The 22863-nt window shown below is 50.5% G+C and overlaps 1 protein-coding gene across 5 annotated transcripts in view; it reads right to left on the minus strand.

Annotated features, from left to right (window-relative positions):
* The window catches only part of TOX2 (TOX high mobility group box family member 2), a 128507-nt gene that overhangs the window by 90698 nt on the left and 14946 nt on the right, over positions 1 to 22863 (minus strand). The window contains exon 1 of one of the 5 annotated variants that reach the window (XM_087853566.1): positions 9936 to 10081. The exons of the other annotated variants lie outside the window; for them this stretch is intronic. Within the exon in view, the coding sequence (XP_087709692.1) occupies positions 9936 to 10061 (126 nt within the window). The 5' untranslated portion in view covers positions 10062 to 10081. Of the gene's footprint in view, positions 1 to 9935; positions 10082 to 22863 lie in introns of those variants that run through there. 5 annotated transcript variants of the gene reach the window in all.

A 22863-nucleotide genomic window follows, 5' to 3' on the forward strand; every position in this document is an offset into this window, starting at 1 on the left:
AAAACGAGCCTTTGGACTTGGGAGCTGAGAGAACAGTGGCTCAGCGCAGCTCTGGAAGCCCCACAGACCTGAGCTCGCTCACGCCCAGTGTGATCCTGTGGCCAAGGCAAGGACCTCGCCTGTGGGATCCTCAGACTCCTCCCCTGGAAAACAGGAACGGAACCGGTGTGTTGGGCATACTGAGGTGGGTTCCCGCCCCCACCCCTCTGTTCTTGACAATCGAACCCCTATGCCCCAAGTCTGGGCCCTCCCTGAGGACCCTGCAGCACAGGGGCCAGGAGGACTATGGAGGAACCTCTGTCCTAACAGACCTTTTCTCCCCAGAGAACAGAGAGAGAATAGCCTGAACTCCAAGGCTCAACACAGGCCAGTGAGTTCTTCTGCTTCAGCTTCACTTTTTTTTTTTTTTATTTTATTATGTTATGTTAGTCACCATACAGTACATCATTCATTTTTGATGTCATGTTCCATGATTCATTGTTTGTGTATAACACCCAGTGCTCCATGCAATACGTGCCCTCCTTAATACCCACCATCTTCACTATAGAGCAGCCACCCAGGGTAGGAGAAAGCAGGGGCCTCAGAGACCTTCTCCTTAACCCAAGGAGGAAACTGAGGCCCGGGCTGGGAGATGGCCCACGGTTATTGGCAACAGCATGCTGAGGGTTACGACCACCACACTGCTAGGTCCTCTGAGCTTGGGCCTCCAAAAGAAGCCAGAGTTAGCCCGCTTGCCATCAAAGCCTAAGGTCATGGGGAGCATGTCACCTTCCCCAATCTCCGACCTGAGTACCTATGATGTACCAGCCACGTGCCAGACTCGGAGGACTGGACACAGAAGTGACCTCCAGGGAAGCTTGGGTCCAGAGGGAATACAGATACCGGGACTTGATGACACTGGGGGTGACAAGGCACTAGAGGGAGATAAGCCAGGTGAGAGCAGTTGATGCACACCTGTTAGGTAGAGGGAACAGAGTGAGCAGAGGGGAAAAAAAAAAAAACAACCCGGGGTGTGCGTGCACAAGTGGTAGGGGGTTCTAGAAACCATTGAGGGGGGCTGCAGTGAAGAGTGGGCAGAAGGAATCAACATTCACTGAAAAAAAATGGGGAGAGTTTGCAGCAATATTCCTAAAAGAAGAGTAATGGAGGGGTGCCTAGTTTGGCCAGAGACTAAAACTTTCTGTGAGACCAAAAACCGAAGGAGTGTGATAGTGATGTCAAGGGCAACAGCAGAGAAAGTGCAGAATTAGACCCGACTCTGTATGAAAATGTATGGTGAAGGAGGGCACTTAACGATATGCTGGGTACCACATGACATGCTTTACATACACTATTTCACTGGAGTTTAGGAGGGAGATAGCCCACTTTACGGAGGAGAAAAAGCATGGTACGATTTAAGCAACTGCTCAAAGGTCACAGAGCTAGAGAGTGGCAAAGCCAGAATCTTCACTCTGCCAAGGTTCACCCTCATAACAACTATTCTGTTTTGTCTCTTCTTTTGGAAACAAAGAGACAAAGCCCAATTATTAAAAAAAAAAAAAATTGGGATGACAGGATTATCCTGTTCCTACTTAGGAAAACTTAACTAGATACCCACTGCAAGCCACCCACCAAAATGTACTCTAAACAGATTAAAGAGTTAAGTATAAAAAGTCATGTTATAGGGAAATATCAGAAAACAGAACAGAATGTTTATCAGATCCACGGCAGCAGGGTAACTTCCTCAGCCCTCGAAGCAATCACAGAAGAAGGGAGATTGACAGATTCAAATATATATGCATTAATATCTTCTGTAGAAGGAAGCATAATAAAACCAAAATGAAAAGGACATCAGACTAAGAAAATATCAGCACCAACTACGAGACAGTTAATATATACGATGCAGAAACATTTCAGTCAAATTAAAGAGACAGCAAGATGCTGATAGACAAAAGGACACAGGACACAAACAGGAAAGTCAGGCAAGAGGCAATCTACCAAGAAACAAATATATAGGGAAAATGTACACTTGATTCAATGACAGGGGAGAAATGTACATGAAACACACCTACTGTAATGAAAGGGATATTTCACTCCACTGGTGACAAGGAAAACAGTTTCCAGCCTATTGGGAAAAGATATGGCAGCCACTCCCAAGGCAGCCAGCCAGCCGGGAGCAGGGTAGATGAAAACCCAAGACCTCTGTCTCCTGCCTCAGGAGTCACCCCCTCACCACACCTGCCCCTTTGTCTCGAGTATACCTAGTCTTGCTTAAAACAATCTTCTGTTCTGAGTGCTGGAGATGGTACCAGCAATGGGTGGGACACAGACTTTGTCCTCCTGAGTTTGTGGTGTAGTGAAGGGGACGGGACCAGGAATTGTAATGCAGGTGATGAGTGTACTGGGAGCCAGAGTTCATGGGAGCCTCGAGAAGGGCCATGTAAAAAGACTTCACAGAGGAGATGGCTTCTACCTGCAGGATGAGCATAATTGGCCAGGTGATGAGAGAAGGCACCGGATGGAAGGGAGAGAGCATGGGGACAACCCTCACCAAGGCTGGGGGGCTGGAGAGTGGGCCCACGCACTGAGCAGGGAGGCAGTGAGAGCTGAAATGCGAGGCAAACAGGACCTTATCAAGATGGAACTTTCGGGGATACACTAGGGAGTTGAAGCCCACAATGGGAGCTGCATTGTAGAAAGCCGGTGTAGAAAGCCGGCCTCTGGCTTTGGGACAGAGAATGGGCTGGAAAAGGAAAGACCAAAGCCTGTCCAGGAAGCCAGGCAGAAGCTGCTGTGACGATCGGCAGGGTGGGGACCAGGAAGCAGGACTCTGAGCAGAGCCTGGGCAGAGAAGAAACATTTGATGAAGCAATAATAAGTAAACCAGTGTGGAAGGGATTCAAAAAGAGACATTTATACTGATGGCTAGAAAATGGCTAGACATTTATGTTGTTGGCGGGGTCGGAGCCAGAATGAAACCACGGCAGTCTCCAGTATGTTTTCCAAACTATAGAACGGAGAGTCTCAGAGATGAATGAAAACTGCGAAGAGCAAGGGATCACCCAGGAGTCAGAAAGGGGGTGACTCACGCAGTTTGCAAACCCTAATTTCCTCTCCTTGGTCACACGCTTCCTTCTGATTTCTTTTTCTGATGATTCATAAGAAAAAAATTTCCCCTTTTAAATTCAAATCTGAAATGCTTAAGCACCTGAGTTCACCCTGCCCAAGCTATAACCTCTGCCCCGAGCAAACAAAACCCAACTTAACCCCAAGCAGCTAAAAAGACACTGGCTGCCAAGAAACCGAGAGGAAACAAGAGGTTTCTGGCTCTGTGACAGCTGTCAGAGGCCCCCCAGCCCTCCCGTGCCCCAAGAGGGTCGTCAGTACCAGCTCACACACACAGGTTCAAGCCCCTTAGCAAGAACTCATGGGACTTCAGAATTTGGAATTTGTTTGGATTTCTCAAAAGGAAGTGATAATCCCACAAATTACATAGTAACTTCAGTACGGGTCTGGAGTAACACGTGCAGTAAAACACATATTTCTGCAGTGAATCCTTGAATATTCACACAAGTGGGTTAAGTAAAAATTACGAAGAGCTTTGTGTCAGTTCAGATCAGGTTCTGGGGCCAAATGAGTTTGCAGCATATTTACAAACCAACATTTGGTGGCGGAGCTTTTTGGATTTAAGATAAGAGAGTTTGGAGCTGAGTCAAGCACGGGGCACACAGGTGCGAGGCCCCTGTTGAGAGACCATCCCTCTGTGTGCCCATTTTACAGATAAGCACGGTGAGGCTCAGAAAGGTAAAGGAAACTGCTCAAGGTCTCACAACCATTAGGTGGATGAGGTGAGATTTGAGCCCAGACCTGACATCTTTCCACATGGATTCATGGATTCTCCAGGCGGCTGAAATGCTAGGCAGAGCACTGAGCGTTATGGGGAATGTGGGCAGCATTGGGAGTGGGGACAAGATCAGATGCAGCAGGAATTGTGGTGCTCCTCCTCGGTGGGGCGGGGGGGGGGGGGACGGGAGGCGTGTTTGTCTCCTCACACAGGTCCAGGGGCCTGCAGCCATCCAGGCCACCCAGGCCCAGAGCTCCCTGCATCCTCCGCAGACATAGTCCCAGCCCCCACAGACCTCAGAGCCCACTGGGGGAGGCAGGCAACAAACACGCAAACACACAAACACGGCTACAATCGTGATAAATGCTGTGAAGCAAACAAGGGAACTACAGAGATAGAAGACAGAGAGGAGAGACTTAAAAAGATCTCTCTCTAGGGTTAAACTGGGGGAGCCCTGCAGCTGGAGAAGGGGCCTGTCACACAAAAAAGCGCTTGGGCAGAGGGATTCAGTGCAAAGTCCCTGGGGTCACACGGGGGAGAAGTAACGTGGCTAGAGCACAGGGGAGGGACAAGGTTGAGATCAGAGTGGTCAGCAGGGGCGGAAGCAGGTGAAATCCTGGGGCCATAGAAGGGATTTGGATTTTATCCCAAACAGGAAGCCCTTGGGGAGTTCTTGCAAAGGAGTTAACATGCTCTGATTTACATTTTAAAAGATGACTCAGGCTGTCATAGGGGGAGGATGGACTCTGTGAGGCTCCTTCCCAATAGTCTCAATTTTCTCATCTACATCATGGGTTCATGAGAAACCTCATAAAAAGCACAGCCAAGGGTGTCTGGCATAGAGCTGACTTAGAGCAAAGACTGGATTTTCCCACCTAATCACAAACCAGGAGAAACCAGTCCTCAATCGTCCATAAATCACTGCCCTGATTAAAATCCTTCAAAGGCTCCCACTTCTTTCCTTGGGTTCTGTGGTCCTGCTTGACCTAATTCCTGCCACTTTCTCCAGCCCCATCCCTCATCATCTCCCACTGCACCTCTCCTCTCATGCCACCTGAGCCACTCCTGGAACTCGCCAAGGTCCTTTCCCTAAAGCACGAGGCCTCTTTCACACTGGCCCTCCTGTCATTCCCCCCTCCTTCCTATGAACATTTGATGAGCACCTACCCCAGGCCAACTCTGTCTTGAACAAGGAAAGGCTCAAAAAGTGGCTAAGGACATCAGTGTGAGCACATATGTGAGTAAATGTGCACATAAAACAAGAATCCAAACACATCCAGCCTGACCCTCTTTTGATTGCTGGGCTGGTTCTCATCCCCTCACTCATGCATTCATTTCCTGAAAGAGTATTTATTCCCTACTTGGGGGCCAGGCACTATTCCAGGACCAAAGATCCGTGGAGCCTGCTTCTTGCATTGAAGACAAAAAACAAACATTCAACATAGTAAATAAGTCACTTACACAGTGTGTGAGAAGGTTCTAAGAATTATGGAAAGAAGAAAAAGGTGAGCAGGTGAGACGAATCAGGAATAATGGGAGGGAGGATATGCGAGTTTAAACAGGGTGGTTAAGGTGGGCCTCAGGGCAGCTAGGCAGTTGGGCAAACTGGAAGGAGGGAAGAGACTAAGCCAGGCAAGTATGCGGGGGGGAGGGGTGGAGAAACAGCCCATGCAAAGTCCCAAAGGTGGGGCTGTGCCGGTGAAGACCAGTAGGGTGGGCAGAATAAGCAAGGGGGTGGGGGGAAGAGAAGCCAGAGAAGCAACAGAGATGGAGTGTACCCCACAGATGGCACTGAGATTACTCCTCCCCAGAGAGAGGAAGCCAGCACTTTTTCCGCAGCCTTATCTGATGGCTGTGGTCAGAGAAGCCAGTAAGGGCAGGCGTGAGGGCTGCAACAGCTCAACACATCCGAGGAGCCTCAGTGGGGCCTCAGAGCAGCTGACATCCGCTCGGCCTGCGGCTTCTTCCTGTGGCTTCTGCAATGCAGGTTGCCCCAATGGGTGCTATTTTTGCTCCTGTTTGAGGTTCTGTGCAGGGCTCCTCTGTGCACAGTACTGGGGGCCGCTGGGCCTGGCCCCTCTTTGGGTTTGCTCTGCTCAGCCATTTAAATGTTCCAAGTGTCTTTGGGGATATTTACTGTCCAGTAGGTGGGAAAGAAGAGGAAATCTGTTATACGTGTCCTCTTGTCCGTCCTCATGACCCTCCGAGATCAGAGAGGTTAGATGGTTTATCCAGGGTAACACAGCCAAATCAAACCACAGGCTGAGGATTCTAAGGTCTGAAGCCCCTTAACTTGCAAAGAGTTATTTACCTTTGCTCCTAAATTAATGTTTTCCAGGCAGCTGCTCTGTGCTATATGTCCTTCCAGAGGGCATGAGGATAAAGGAGCATCATACCCGGCATCAGTCCCCCCAGAGCATCACAGCCCTGATGGGGAGGATTACGATGGGGTGGATACAGGGAAGGGTCCCTGGCCCAGGCTGTTGGGGGTGGGAAGAGGGAGCAATCAGAGCAGGCTTCTGGAAAGCAGTGATGCCACAACTCTGTCTGCCAGAATGAGCAGGAGTTCAAGGGGTAAAGGAAACATTCTGGACAAAAAGGTCTGCATGTACAAAATCCAGAAGCACCACAGCTTGGTTAGTGGGGGAGGGGGCTTCAGAAAGCTGCACAGCAAGTGATGATTCCACCTGGGAGGGAGGAGGCAGAAGCTAGCTTGCTGACTGCAAAAAAATGAGATCAGACAGGTGCCCCAGCTTCTCAAGAGGCCACATTAAGGGTATCAGAACAGATCCAACAGGCTACAAGCAACCATCCAACAAAAGGCTTTTCAGCAGGGGAGTGGTTCACAGAGATCCTGCTGGCAATGTGAGGAGAGCAACCTCTACAAGGAAGGTGGAGAGAGGGAGGCCTGAGCGGAGGCTCTGCATCACCCAGGCAATCAGCCAGGCAACAGTGAATTGGGGAGATGGGGTTGTACCTGCAGGTGCAGCCATCAGGGAGTGAGGCAGAGAGAAGGGCCGGGGATGACGTAAGCCGAGGAATGGATAGTCACAGTGTTTACCAAGATGGGCAAGACAAGGGAGGGTGTGTCTGGGGGCAGGGGCGGATGAATCAAGACAAGGACCATTTAGAGTCACCGTCTCCTTCAGATGAACCCTCTGGGGCAAGGATGTGCAAACCAAAGTGGCTTTTCTATACCATTCCCCCATTTATAAGAGGCTGCTGTTCCCACGGCCTCAAATGCTCCGCACAGCAAGTAAGAAAGACCCAGAGAAGGTGAGTACGTGGCCTTAAGTCTCAGCCAGAAATCAAGAGAGGGAAGCCTGCAAATCCAGGCCCACCTGATTCCTGTATCAATGCCCATTTCAACAGACACCCAAAAGCAAGTCCCCCACACCCTCCCTGGGAAATGGCACCCCAGGGTCTGGGAGAAGCTGGAGAAATCACTTCCCATCTATGATATTTCAGGGCTTCATTTATGGTCCACACATGGGAACACTTGCCCGGCCCCTGGCTGGATAGAGGTGGTGACTCCTGGACAGCCCTCGGGCCCCCTGAGGCAATCACAGCAGGTGCCACACGGGGAGCCCCAGCTACGCCTGAGCTGCCTCCGCAGGAAACCTCACGTCCCTGCCTCTGCTCCCAATTCCATTAATTACTGGTTTGCGAATGCAGGAGGCAGCAGGAGGGAGAGAGTCCTCACGGGCGCCACTAATCACAGAAAGGAAATTAATTTCCAACATGAACCTATCCTCCACTGGAGGTTCCACATACAGCCCTGATTTCCAACGTGGAATAGAAGAGTAGGTGTTGGTAGGACCAGGCTGAACTATTTTTCCTAGGGAATCGGAGACCAAAAGAAGGCAAAGAAACTTAGCCACGATCGCAAAGCAACTACACAGAAGGATACAAACAGATAACTCTGGCTTCCCACTCCCTGTGCACCTCACCTCTGCATAAATACTCAGTAGGTGTCTGCTGTGTGTCAGACTAGGACCCCGCAGATAGCCTGTGCCCCAGTCAAAGGCTCCCCGGGTCCTTCCCCAAGAGGGGAGAGTCTTTTTATTCACTGAGCACCAACACGTGCTTTATATATCTAGTCCCATTTAATTCTAATAATCTGCCATTTTCTAGGTAAGGAAACTGGCTCAGAGAGGTAAAGTGACCTGCAATAAACCACACAGCAAACACAAAGCAGAGCCAGGACTCAAAGTCAAGTCTTAGACCTGGGTGCAGCTCCTGTTCTCCAGGTCCAGGGGGACTCAGGGGTGGTGATACTCCAGCCACACCCTCCCTTCTAAGACCACTCCCACCTCCCTTCCAAAGTCTTCTCCGACCTTGGGCTCTCAGCAACACTGGCTTACCGGCTGGCTGTTGTCCCAAGATCCCACCAATACAATGCTAGTATTCAGAAAGCTGTTCAGGAAGCGTTAAAAATAAGAGTCGGTTCTGTTGAAGACAGCCAATAAGTCCCTATAATTAACTCCTCTCCCAGTCAAGAGCCCGTGGATGTAACCAGAGACATAGAGAAATTGGTACCAGACAGGGCTATGTAGCAGAATGTGGTCCTGAATCCAAGCTCCCTCAGAAGGGAACCAGAACACGGAGTCTCTAGCTATAAGCACAAGGGGGAGCGCTCCCCAGGTCCTGTGCCCATATGGGCACGTCTGTGTGCACACACACACACACACACACACAGAGTGTTAGCCATGAAGTTCTCCTAAGCAGAGCTAAGGGTTTGGAGCATTTGTTCATTCACTCATTCAACATTTATGGAGGTCCTACCACATACAAGGCAAAATGTTAGGCAATGTGTGTGTGCATGCACACACAATCATCACAATACAGGGAAGGAAATAGCAGTGTCCCCATTTTATGGATAAGGAGACTGAGACTTGCAAGGCTCAAGAAACTTGCTCCATGTCACAGATTGTATTTGAGGCAGAGCTGAGATCTGAAACTAGTACCTAACCCAGACTCGGGTACACAGGGTGCACTCCATGGCCATTTCCTCAGTGGCTGGCTGGCTCCAAAGCCTTCCTCAGAAGACAGGGCCTGTGGCCTCTTGTCTTTGATCCAGCATGCAGAAAGTGGAGATCACACAGGGGGCACAGAAGCTCCTGCTTCTTGGTCTCTCTCAGTTCACCTGGGACATTCCAGGCAAGGGAAAGCAGGCATGAGAGGGCGGTTTCTGTTTCTGGGACACACGTGCACAAAGCCAGTTTTTCAACAATGACTGTGATGAATCACAGCACCAGAAGAGGTCAGGCCTCCTGCTCAGTGGGGTGCAGCCCCGTCACCTGCAAGCAGCCCCACCCCCAACTCAGCCAACTCCCTCCACAAAGACCATCTCCCCAGCGACAGCTAGAAAATGCCATCAATGTTAGGTTTCTGCATTCAAAATCTCTGTCACCTATTTTGTGTGTATGTGTTTGCCCTTAAATCTGTGACAACGTCCTCCTTCATCTTTGGCTGTCCTTGCTTTTACAACAGGATGGCAGCTGGAGATCCCAACTGGTTATTTTTCAAGATTCTTAATGGACAAAAGGAAAAGGTGGTACTGGCAAATTTGGGGAGGAAGTTTTATTGATTCCACAAACTCCAAAATCCAATGCAAGAAGGCAGCTCAAACTTTGTTCCTTAGTGACAGCCCTGGCTACTCTTCATCCCTCCCTCTTGAAAAGCCCTTCCCACTCCTCACTCTAGGTATCTTCTGGGCTCCTACCATACCATGTACTGGCCCCATCCCCATTTCTGGTTTGAGTTGGCCAGAACCCCCACCCACACCTGGCCAGGCCCACTGCAGGGGGTGTTGAATGGACGAATGAATGAATGAACGAACGAATACTTCCAAGCACGCTGGGCACCTATGGTGTTCAAGGTGCCAAGACCTGCCCCTCTAGGGGCCAATCCCAGCCACTTTCAGAACGTCTTTTCAAGAAGGAGCTGCCAACTGCAGGCCTCCTGGACCCTCCAGAGCATCTTCACTCCACAAGGTGACAAGCACCAGTCCAGGTCCCAGCCTGCCCCCCCAACCGGCACCGTCTGTCTTCACCCCGCAGCAACGGCCTGACTACCTCCACCGCAGGAGGAGATGGCACCCGCTGCTTACCTTCTGCTGAAACACACCTGCAATGCACCAGCGTCTTGCAAGTAGAAGGAGCCCGAGTCTCATTCCACAGAAGCCCTGGCAGCGAAAGAACGCGCCCGCGACAGCCTCTGTGCGATTCTGCTGCATAATCAGCAGAGAAAGAGAAAAAATGCCAGAAATAGCAAGCTTTATAAGCCCTCCTGACAAGTCTTGGTCCTCTATTGGCTGGAGGCCCAGCACCCCCGCCCCCCATCCCATTCCTATAAGGTGAAATGGAAAAACCTGTTATTTAACCTCTTTTATCAAAATCCATCTCCTATCCCAATCTGGGCCTGAGTGTTTGGAGCTCCTGGCAGCGGTCTCCACACCAGGTCTCGGGGAGCAGAAGGGGAGGCAGCCTTCCCCACTCACGCACACTGCTTCGGGAGCCGGTATTGAGCTGAAAAGGCTTCTGGAAGGCAGCCTGGCAGCACCTGTCAACATGTGGAAGTTGCATGCCATTTCATTTGGCAATCAGACTTCTGAGCATCCGTCCTGCAGACATCCCTGTGCTGGTGTGCACAGTGCATGCCCACAGATGTTGTTCATTACAGACAAGAATGAGGGGCGCGCTCAGTGTCTAAAACCAGGATCCGGGTGAACAGATTAAAATATATTCTGTGCGATACGATGGAATGAGGAAGGTCTGCAGGTGCTGACTTGAGACTGGTTGGGAGAGAAAGTCAAGGACATGATTCCATTTTTATAAAAAACAATAACTCTGTGTGTGTGTGTGTGTGTGTGTGTGTGTGTGTGTGTGTGTGTGTGTGGATATGCACTGTCAAAGATGCCAAACTGTGAACAGTGGTCACCCTGCGGAGTAGGAGGAGAGGGTATTTTCATTTGCTACTTTTCTCTTTTTTGTCTTATTTTCTTCTTTTTTTCTCTTCCACAAGCACGTATGACATTTGTAATTTAAAACAAGAACATAAGAGCCTTCCTGGTTCCTTCCTGCTCCTCTGACACCAGCAGACCACGGACCGAGGTCACCCACCCCAAGGCTGGATCAGGTTGGGACAGGGCTGGCCTGAGGCACTATGGATCCCCCTAGGGGCAGCCTTGTTAGCTTTCACACAAGTGCAGTTAACGTAGGGCTCCATGAAGAATGTGGACTCTGGAATAAGACAGAACTGGGTTCAAATCCTAGCTGTGCCTGCTGGAACAGTTAGCTTCCCTAAGCCTTAGTTTCTTCATCTGTAAAATGGGGATGACAGTACCTATTAAGTGCCATGTACCATGCCAGGCACTGTTAAACCAATTTTAATTTTTGGACATTTCAGAAACACCAGAGGCTGCTGAGGAAGCCTCAGAGAGCTGAGGACATCCAGGACTCAGTGAGAGGTGTTCTGGGAATAATCCCATTATTGAACACTTATACCAATAATAAACTAAGTGACAAGGAGAAGGACCTGGGTAACAAATGGTGACAAAGGGGACCGATGCCCAGATCTCTGTGTGAGGAGGGGGCTCGGGGGGGAGGATCAGAAAGGGCTCCAGAGAGGAAGAGTCTTGTGTCTGTGCCTCTGCACCTTTCCCATGCTGTTCCTTCTGCCTGGATCACACTTGCCAGACCCTCAAACAACTGGTGTCTCATCCTTCACATCCTGCTTGGAGATCTCCTTCCTCCCCTGAGAGGGCTCCTCTGACTCACCCACACGGAATTACTCTTTTCACAGCACACCCCTCCAGCCAATGGTTTCTGCTTATTTGTTTTGATGGCTTTCATTTCTGTTTATTGTTCATCTTCCTCACTAGGCTGTGAGCTCCGGGATGACCAGGACCTTCTAGAGCCTTGCACAGGTCTGGGTCTTGGTTCCTAGCAGAGGGCCTGACACACAGCAGATGCTCAAAAAATAGAAAGGACACACAATCCATAGATCCAAGGCCCAGATCCCAGCACATGCAGCTTGTGTGAAGGAAAGGGAAATATAGATTCTGTACTGTGATAGAAAGATGGAAATTTCAGACATATTGAAGATCTGAAAACACACACACACAAAGCTGGGAGGGTGCTAGAAAAGCCCAGCCACGAATGCTTCTATAGGCTTAAGATGGGAAAGGACTTTCTAGGCCGAAGTTCATTTTCACATGGACATCTATTTCTTCATTGCAACATTATTTATAAGAAAATGGAAACAAGAATAAAATCCATTAAGGAGTGCCTAGGTTGTTCAGTCAGTTGAGCATCTGACTCTTGGTTTCAGCTCAGGTCATGATCTTAGGGTCGTGCAATCAAGCCCCAGTTGGGCTCCATGCTCGGCATGGAGTCTGCTTCTCCCTCTCCCTCCCCCTCTGCCCCTCTCCTCAATTTCTTTCTCTTACTCTCTCTCAAATAAAAATCTTTAAATGTCACACTGTTGCTGTTTAAAAGAAAGAATAAAATCCCTTGATAGGGTATTGGTTAAATAAATCACAACTCTCTATATGATGGAATACTCTGAAGCCATGACAGATGATCTGTATTCTCTGATATGGAAAGAGGTCCATATTGCTTGTTGGATGTTGAACTTTCTAATTGGAAACCAGAGACTCCAATAAGCAAAAGGTGTAACTGATTATTACAGAGAAAGTGTGAAGCTAAAAGCCCTCAATTATCATTTATTAATTCATTCACTCAAAAGCATTGTCTGTTCCCTGCGCCTAGTCCTTACTCTGTGCAGGGCAAGGTTCCAGACAGGAGGGTCATGTGTGATCAGGACACTGTCCTTGCCCTCGAAGACAGCTCAGCTCAAATACATGGTGAGAAGTTAGTACATAAGGGAGACAGTGCTCCTGGCTAAGGACCTCAGGGTCATTGGCTGAGGGGGCAGCTTCCCAGAAAAGGTGTAATCCAAGCGGGGATGGAAGGAGGGGCAGTGTTAGGTATACAAAAGGGAGGAAGCATGTTGAGAAGCAGAGGTGGGGCGACAGGGGGCCCGTGCAGAAAGTCCCTGCATTATCCATCAAACACTGAACTCCACTACGGGTGGGAAAAGGGATCTGAGAGCTGAGCCTGGGTCCAGAAGACTCTGGATTTGATTCTGCCACTCATGAGCTAGACAGAGAATTCTGGGGTTGTGACGATGCTGTCCCCCGGTGCGTGGTCAGAGAACAGCTTCCTGACCTAGACTCACTCACCCTGAGAGTGCCTGTCCCATTAAACATTTGGGCCAACGGACCCAGTGCAGGGTGGAGGGGGTCCCAGCTCCACAGACCCTCTGCTCAGTCAATTTCTTCTGGGGTGGAGCTGGGGACAGACCACCGCACCTTGACGGAACTCAGCATTTTTTAGGTTTTCTTGGGGGGGGTGGAATTTGAGGCAGCTTGATGGTGATGGTTCAAAACAAAGAGAGATGACTCAGCTTCATGTGAAGAGCCGAAGCCTTTTGGAAAAGATATTTCTGTTTGAATGCTTCTCTCTCTCGGCCACAGAGGCAGCTCATCCAGGCTGCCTTGTTTTCTTGACATTCAGCTGTTCCCAGAGTGGGGGCAGGGATGAGGGCCAGGCTCTGGGGGCCAGACAGCCTGAGTCTGAATCCTGGCACTACCCCTCACTCACTCAGAAGATCTGGACAAAGTTATACCCTGTCTGAGCCCGTGTTTACTTAAGACCGCCTTGCGGGGTCTTTGTGTAAAGCTGCTGTCACTCATGGAAAGGGTCTGGTCCCATGCCTGGCACAAAGAGAGTGTACAATAAATATGGCTATTAGTAACTACAGCGACCTGTGCCGAGCTTCTGCTGTGCCTGGATTAACTCACTTAATCCTTATACACTGCTGAACACAAGGTCCCAGTTTACGGCTGAATGGACTGGGGCTCAAAGCCATGAGCTGACTTGAGTGTCCTTCTCCCCATTCAAGAGGGTCAGTGTACACACCCCAGGCTGACTTAGAAGTGAATCTCTATAAGCTCTTTCTGTCCATCTGACTCTCTCTCACCAGCAGTCCAATGCACACCAGGTCCTCACAGCCTTGATCTGCAAAATGGGAACAATATTCTGAGGTTGTTGAAAGAGTCTAGTCACAGCTTAATGAAATACTGCCATGAAGGTGCTTAGAAACCTTCAATGTTATCACATCACTCCTTCCTCTGGGACAAGGAGTCAACAAAAAGCTGAGCTCTCCATGTACGATACCCCAAGGAGAGGCACGAAGCTGTTTGGGAAAACACCTTCACAAGTAGGGAGAAATCCTGAACATGGAAAAGGGGTGTGAGCTCATGAAAATAAAAAAATTAAAAAAAAAAAAAAAAAAAAAGGACTTTACAATGACCCGTCATCAAATGGCCACCCTGCACCATGACATGAACACAGGGTCTCTAAAACTTTTGTCCTTGCAACAAATGAAAAAAAAAAAAAAAAAAAAAGCCGATGCAGGTGAACACATGGTAACTCGAGACAGTCAAAAACCCTTTCCATCCCTTCCCCTGCATCGCCCTGAAGGACATGCTGACAGGGCAACCTTAATAGTAACTGACTAATTGTAAACCCTGTGATTACCAGGGTTGATTTCCATGGAACTTCCTTTTACGGCGTCGAGAACCTCTCTGGGGCGTAATTGCCAAGTTCAATTTTAGCTCTGTCACATCCAACCATCGCTGCGAACTAAGGCGGCTGCTTCCTTGCCAGGTAAGCTGTAATGAAGTCGGCTCCCTGCTTAATTTCACAATATTGTGATGCCCCCGTCAGCACCTGTAAGTGCTGAGAAGCTCTGAGCTGCTGTTAAATACATCTCGCCCAAGGGGAGTGATTAAAGCCGTTTCACGCCTCTCTGGTGCCCGTCTGGATCCTCGCACCCACTCGGACGTTGTGGTTGCTCAATCCCACGTGCCTCCTCGCCCAAAACGCCGGCCACCGTGGGGCCGCCCTGCGCACCCAAGGGTGCACGGGGCCCTGCCTCCCCTCCTCCTCTGTCAGAGCCTCCCACTCCCCCCCCACAGCCCTGTCAAAATTCGAACTCATGTCTGGCTGCACAGAGTCGCACCAAATGGTCCTCACACAGCCTCCCACTGCACAGCGTGTGCGTTTTTGTCACCGCGCCCACAACACCACGTTCCAGCCTCATTGTGTCTCAGTGCCCCGCTGGCCTTGGCATCTGTCCTGTGATGGAGCAGCCACCACCTCCCACAGACGGAATTCCCCCCACTGGGTTCCAACAGCACAATTTTACTCCCGGGCGCTGCCAGGCTTGTTTGGCCTGACTTTGTGCGGCCACAGCTGTTGTCCAGAAATCCACAGGAGCAGAGGGGTGAGCACTGTGCCCTCCCAGCGCCCACTACTGGCCGGGCGCGCACCAGGTTCTTTGAGCCCATGTAATCCCCACCAGCAGCCAGAGCAGCAAGGGAGCAGGGGCTCGTCCCCTTGTTTTATATTTGGGGAAACTGAGGTCTGAGAACTTCCATGAGGCTGGTGAGAGGAACTGCTTTCAGTTCCAAATGCCAGTTAAGGCTGTCTTTCTTGTGAGGAGCTGCCAATCCTCTTCCCCCTCATCAAAGAAATCATGGAGTAAACCTATTTCCCTTTTCACTTATCTGCCAGGAAGCCCAGAGCCAGCTTTGCAGGCCAATTTCAATAACTGTAGAGCCCAGGGCCAACATATCTGCTTTCATTTTTTCGCCTAGAATTAGTTCTATTTTATGTTTTCATCGGCTCTAATTTTATAGTGTATTACCTATATCTTCGTATGTGTTCTTGTCACCGAATAACCAAAAATAAACAAGCAACCACCAAAAGTGAGACTGAGAGGTTAGGCGGTGTCCCAAGGTCCCACAGTGAGCCCAGCGTGCTCTTCCTACTCCTATCTAACCCCATCTTCTCCCCTCCTCAATCAAAAGCAGGTTCTGCACATTTGCTTCTTGCCAAGCACAAGAGGTAAGAGGTCCCACTACATCCACACTCACTTCCCAACATGAGGTAACACTGAGAGTAGCACATACTCTGTCCTCGGTACGGTTTCCTGCATTTACACATACTGGTTTTCAAGACAATCCTGTTAGGTAGATACAATTATTATCCCCATTTTACAGAGAAGGAAACTAAGGCACAGAGAAGGTAAGTAACTTGCTGGATGTGCACAGCTAATAAGTGTCACAAGCAGGATTAGAAGTAAGTTTCCTCTCACTGTGGTGCTGTCAACTGAGTCACTGAGTCCCTCATTTTACAGATAAGGAGACAAGGTTCCAAGAGACAAAGTGTTCCCCCAAGCCTGGGCTTTGACTATCAGGTCTGGATGGCTACAGCTGTAGATGGAGAAGCCAGGGGCTCCAGGAAGCCCCACTCTCAAAGTCCAGCCAAGGCAAAGCCATGCTTCTAGAAGCAAGGATACAAGACCACTCCAGCCAGAGGTACACAAGGAGGTTGCCGGGCAGAAACACAAGGACTAGAAACCTTCAGGATCTCCAAGGCCACCTCCGCTGCCTCTCCACCACAACCACCCTGGACCCCTGTGTGGTGGGACAGGCGTCGCAAGCCAGCTAGCCCCACACGGCGAGCTGACAAACACAGTCCTCCCAGCCATACTGGTGTCTGAGCCCCCAGTTCAGCCAAAGGCAGAATGGAAATGAATTCTGAAGCATGAAGACTCAGGTTCAAATCTCAGCTCTGTCACTTACTAGCTGTGAACCCTGGGTAAGGTGAGCCTCTCTGCAAATTGGGGTATTGATGCCAGATGCCACCACCTTGCTGGATGTCTGTGGACATGCAGAGCCCACCGGCCCTGTGCCCTCCCTCCCAGAGGAGATGTGTTGCTGTTTCAGTGCCTGCCTCCAGCAGCATCCTGGCAACTCCCTCCAGGGCATCAATTGGGAGATGACAGGGGGAAGGAGAGGGCAGGGAGGTTTGCTCCAACTTATCTCACCCAGGACATGCTTTCTGGGACAAGACTGAAAAATAAAATTAAATAATGAAATGTGAGGTTGAATAGAAACCCAAAGTCGGGACTGATCTTGCTAGAACTGCTCAGTCCTACCTCCAGGCAGGGAGGGAGGGCTCAGGGAGTCCCCACGGCTTGTCCCACTGCTGGTGGGATATCTGCAACATCTTCCAGCAATCAGCTGCAGGATGGGCTGCAGCCCACGTGATGCATCTCGGTTACCATGGTTTCTGTTTATTCTGGGGCCTGGTAAAGAGGAGTGTTTGCTGTACTCTGACTTGCAGTCACCGAGGTCCCTACACTGTCCTGGGCTGCACACAGGCAGGAGCCTGCATGCCCAGAAGAGAGGCACTCAGATTAACTCGGCCCCACAGGGTCCTCCCACCGGACCCACGGTGGATGGGACCAGGCCCCATTTTCAGATGAGAGAACCAAGGCCTGAGGCTAGCAGTACCTGCCCGGAGTTTCATAGCGACGCCACAAGGAGCAGGGATTCAAACTCAAATTTGCCTGACTTGTCCTATTTTTCCAATTCTGTGCTGGCTCATTTATGATCATTATTCTGGCTCCCAGAGACTTCAGGCCTTTTCTAAAATGGCACCCCCTGAGATGCCTTGAGGGAACCTGTTGAAGGCTCGGGGACATCAGAGGCAGTTCATGGGCATTCCAGTTCCAGGGGGCTGGACACTCAGGTCCCCACACTAGATCCGACAACATTCTCAGTTCATGATTCAAGGATCACTGGCCAACAGAACTACATCCAAACACCTCACTTAACCTAGCACCCCAGACCCACCCCTCAATCCTACACACATGACCTCTCCCTCTCTGTCTCCTCGTCTTTCCAATGCTCAAATCCCTCCTCTTCCACAAGAATTTCCTGGGTGCCCCATGAGCATCGATCTCTCCCTCATCCCAAAGCCCACCAAACCCAGCCACCCTGTGTATAGGCTGCCCATGCAAGTCTCTCCCCACCTCCCTCCCAAGACTGGGTCACATAGGGGCTTCCCAGGGGACATCTAGGAACCAAAAGTTCTTTTCTCAGACCAACTGTGCTGACACTTAAAGAGGACTGGCACTTCAATGGCTGCTCAAATGTGCCAAGTCTCTCCTTTCACAGGGCCTTCGCATATGCTGTTCTATCTAGAATGTCTCCCTTGCCCCATGTAGCAACCTGTCTTCCTACGACTCCTGAGGCTCCCCTGACCCTCCATTACCTGGCTTCATAGTACCTGTGCAGCCCTCCTAACCAGCCCTGTTATGCTCACATTTTGTGTTTCATTATGTCATTATATGTCTCTTGTTCACCCTGGAGTTCCCCCCGCAGTGCCTAGCACACAGCAGGGGCCCCATAAATGTTTGTGGTCAGCCATGGCAGATTACAAAGATGACCACAGGTCCTCCCGTTTCTACACGCATGCCCTCTGCACCGTGATTTCACTGCTCCTCTTACCAAGAGATGGAGTCTGTCTTTCCACCTTGAAGCCAGGCTTAGCCATGTGACTTTATTTGGCCACTGAGACAGCAACAAATGTGCCAGGAGGAAAAGCTTGAAAAGCATGTGTGCACTAGAGCGTCTCGCTCGTGCTGCACCAGGAGCCCCAGAACACTAAGTGGAGGAGCCTTCTAGCTGTTGGGAGAAGAGGTTTGGGGGAAAGCCGAGCCAACAGCCAGCCAACTCCCAGCCAGCAGCCTGCCAAGTGCCACACAGGTGAGCAAGGCCATCCTGCATCACCCAGCTGTCAGGTAACAGCCAAGTGATCACAGAGGTAGGAGAGGGCCATGCAGAGACCAGCCGGCCCAGCCCAGACAGTCCTCCAGCCAACCCACAGATTTGAGCTAAATAAAACCGTGGATGGTTTAAACAACTAATTTCAGGTGGCTTGTTAATGCAGCAACTAACAGGAGCTAACAGAAGAGCACTGACCACAATATGCTCCCAGCCGAAGAACGAGTGTCTGGTCTATACGACCTCAAGTTGAGAACAAAACAAGCCTCTTGGGAGGTGGAAAGCATCTAGAAGGTGAGGCTCAGGCCCCTGGGTTTGAACCCTACTGGCCTATGACTTTGGCTTCAGCCTGGACAAGGCGGGCACTCAACTCTGTCTGCAGTAGGAATAACACATGCTATGCCAAGTCTTCTAGGTTGGGATGATTTGAGTCTAAACAGGGAACACGTGTGAAAGACCCCCCCCCCCAAAGAAAGCCAAAGACCTCTGCACGTGGGAGGACAAGTGTTGCAGAATAAAAGTCATGACTTTGGAGCTGGACAGATTCTGGTTCCGGAACCACTCTGCTACCTGCAGGCTGTGTGACCTTAGATAAGTTTCTCAACCTCTCTGAGCTTCTGGTGTCACCTGACAAGGTACCAGATGTCTGTGACATAGTAATAAGAATATGTAACTTGCAGGTCTATTGTGAGGGTTAAAGAAAACAGTATACACAAGACACCTGGCACATAGTAGGTATTCAATCAATAGTAGCTCTTCCTCCATTGCAACCCTTACCCAGCAGGTCCCTCTCACGTTACCATCTTAGCCCTGCCACCCCCACTTGGCAGTAACGCTTTCCATGTTCGATATCAACATCTTGTGCCAGGTGCCAAGTTGTGACTGTAGCTTACATAACATCCTGAGAGCGAGAGAGAGAGAGAGAGAGAGAGAGAGGTTTACTTGAAGAATGAGAAAGAGCTGGATGTTGCCAGCTTTGCCTGGGGGAGAAAACTCAGACCATGGATAAGAGAGTGAGGAAGGCTGAAAATGATTCAGATCTGAATCCTCGGCCTCAAAGTCTTGACACACCCAAGCCCCCATCTACCTTCATCTGGGATAACTGTCTGTGGTCCTTCCTCCCTTCACCTCCAAGGCCCCTGCATGCAGGAAGGAAGAAGGCAGCAAGGTAGCTAGCTCTTACCTACACTGAGATTGCTGGACAGCAGTGTGATTCCAGCGCCTCTGTTCCACAAAGCACCTACAGCAAAAGTAGAAGCCCCTCTGCCCCAAGGACCCCAAATGTCAAGAAAGTGGTCTACAGAAATGGTCCAGGATAGACTCCAGCCACCCAATCCAGCGTGCGCGCACACACACACACACACACACGCACAGTGAAGAAGCTGAATCAGGAAAGACAGACATGTGGGGAAGAGAGCCCAGCGTGGGGGCAGGAAGGGCCCCAGAGCAGAGGGGTGCAACACTGGATTACTCCCCTTGCACACATCACACCTGCCCCCAAGCCCTCTGGGGCGCCTCACTAGAGGACCCAAACTCCAGGGCCTGGCACTCAGTGCCCTGCCCAAGCCGCAGGCTTTGTCTCCTCTTCCACACTAGCCTGTACCCATCCAGACAGCTGTGCCCCGGTTCCCCAAGCCTCCCGTCCCCTTGTCCTTAGCCACAGCTCCTCCCTGCTGGATGAGGTCATAGAGGTCAAGAATGGGGGTCCTTGCAAACAGGTTTGGGTTCCAGCCCCAGTGTGCCCATGGCCCAGTCACCTTCCAGTGCCTCAGTTTACCTGCAGAGCAGGATCAGCTTCTACTCCAAGTGTGGTTGTGAAGAATAAATAAATAATATAAGCAAAACACCTATCCCATGATAGATGCGAAATTAATGGCTCTTCTGTTCTCCCCTCTCCTATACGTCCCCAACCTACCCTTCTTAGAGGTCCTCACTAAATGCCTCCCTTTGCCAGGAAGCACTCCCTGAACACTGCAGGTCTCAGGGATTCTCTCTCTCCCTCCCCTCCTCCCCCCTTCCCTCCTCTGTCTCTCTCCCTTCCTCTCCCTTTCTCTCTCCCTCTCTCTCTTCCTCCCTCCCTTTCTCCCTCCTCCCTTTCACCCTCCTCTTTTCTCTGCTCCCTCTCTCCTTCCCCTCCTTGGGCTCTGAAGTAAGAGTTGTCTTACCTATGCAGACCCCCACCTATCCACCCATCCCTACCTGCAGGCTCCATCACAACCTAGGACAAGGACAAAGGACCAATCACGACCAAAACTGTGGGAGGCTGCAGCACAAACAGTGCCCAGAGAGCAGAAGTGGCTTACCCAAGGTCACACAGCAGAGTTCAAACGAGTCAACCATCCTGCCTCCCCTTCCACATTCTCAAGACTATTCTCAGACAAGGATACAGTGTATGGAGGCTGACGGGGTCCTACCCAGATCCATCCCCCAGAGGCTGTGAGTGCTAATGCTCCTTCCTCTGCAGAGGTGCCCTTGCATAACAGGAGAAAAGCACAGGAAGCATGACACCTCTCTCCCAATGCTCCCTGAGGAAGCCCATGGCCTGTGACCGACTGACAAGGGTATGCAAAAGGCCACCCCCAGCCCCGGTCTCAAGATGGGACCAGCGCTGGGGTATCACTCTTGCTCCAGGACTCCCCGCAGGATCGGGCAGAAGCCGGTCTCCAGCTGAGACCACCTCCTTGCTCACTTCCTCCCCCAGCCCTGTCCTGGGGCCCCCGCGCCCCTTCTCGGGCGAGCACTCTTTCACGAGCACCCTTGTCTCAGGCTCTGCTTCTAGGGAGCTCAGCCTGACACAAAGGCCTTGGTTCTCAAACTGTGGTCCACTGACCAGCAGCTCAGCATCACCCGGACCTTGTTAGACCTGCAAACTCTCTGGCCCCACTCCAGGTCTCCTGAATCAGAATCTGCATTTTAACAAGGCCCTGTGTGATTTGCATGCACGTTAAAGTTTGAAAAGCTCTGGCTTAAGGTCAGTAGCCACCGGCCAACTGTGGGGACCATCCAGCAAACATGGAAGTAACAAAATGTGCCCATCTGTTGCAGCAATCATACAGCTAATGTGGGCGTTATCCAACCCTGATTATTGACTGCAGAGGTGAGCCACCTAGTGTGGACATAAGCACTCTGACCACCAGTGTGTCACGACCGTGGCCCGTGCTCTGGTGAGGGCAAGTCCCATGTCCTTCTGGCTTGAGCTCCAACCCCACACACCTTACTCGGTCACCAGAATTCTGTTTCTCTTTGGAACTAGTCCAATGTCTGCATTAGTCAATTAAAGCCTTTGCCTCTTGAGGAGACCCCATCCGCAACACCAGACAGCTAGGAAAGGTTCCCCAAGGACACCCCTGGAGAAGATGCTAGAAAGAGGGGTGGTTAGGATTCTCCAGGGCCCTGGGGGATGTAGGGAGGGGGAACAAGGACGCAGATGTCTCTGCCTTAGAAGAAGAAATTGCTGGCTTGCCCTGAGTCAGAAACCCCTCTTCAGAGGCCCCACTCCAGCCACCCAAGGGTATGAGCCCCTCATCCTGGTGCAAGCCCCTCAGAGTTCCTCTAAGGGGCTGTCCATGACCTTTGCAAAACTAAAGGCAATAACCAAGTCCTATGTGCTGAACGGACCCCAGGGCCAGCCCTGGAGGCTGCGATAATCCAGACGAGTGTTTGGACAGGAGCACCCTGCAAAGCTCGGTCAACGCTCCCTGTTGCCTGAGGAGGGAAGCGGTTCACCTTTTGCTAATCGTCCTAATTCATTTTTTATTACTAACTTTCCTGTTTTCTATTTGCCATCTGATTGAAGATATTACCAAAGGCATTTAAACAGCATCAGACTGTACCACAATGGCAAACATAACTCTTTTTATTGAAATCTGCATTAATATACATATAATTCCCTGATCACAAAGACCTCATGGTCCACATGTTAGACCCTAAGTGAAGGCAGATTTGACAAGAGGCACTTACACTATTGAAGGTTCTTCCAGAAACAATAAGCTGCGTCAGGAGGGTGTGACAAAATGGGTACTTTCTTGTGCTGCCAGGAAACATGGATGACCCTTCTGGAAAATGGCATGACAACCTGAATCAAGAGTCATAAAAATGCTCACTCCTTTGGACCCAGGGGTTCTACTTTGGCCCATAGCCAACAGGCTGGGTCTTTCTTCAATGGTGGGAATGTTCTTTATCTGCACAGCCCAGTGGCTCTAGAGTGCTGGAAATATGGCTAGTGTGACTGAGGAATTGAGTTTGATTTGATTTGGTGTGATATTAAATTGAAATAGGGGCACGTGGCTAGTGGCTATCATGTTGGACAGTGCAGCAAGCCATCATGGATTCC

The sequence above is a fragment of the Ursus americanus genome, chromosome 22 (genome assembly GCF_024610735.1).
Source record: "Ursus americanus isolate L20-20 chromosome 22, mUrsAme1.1.p, whole genome shotgun sequence".
NCBI lineage: Eukaryota > Metazoa > Chordata > Mammalia > Carnivora > Ursidae > Ursus > Ursus americanus.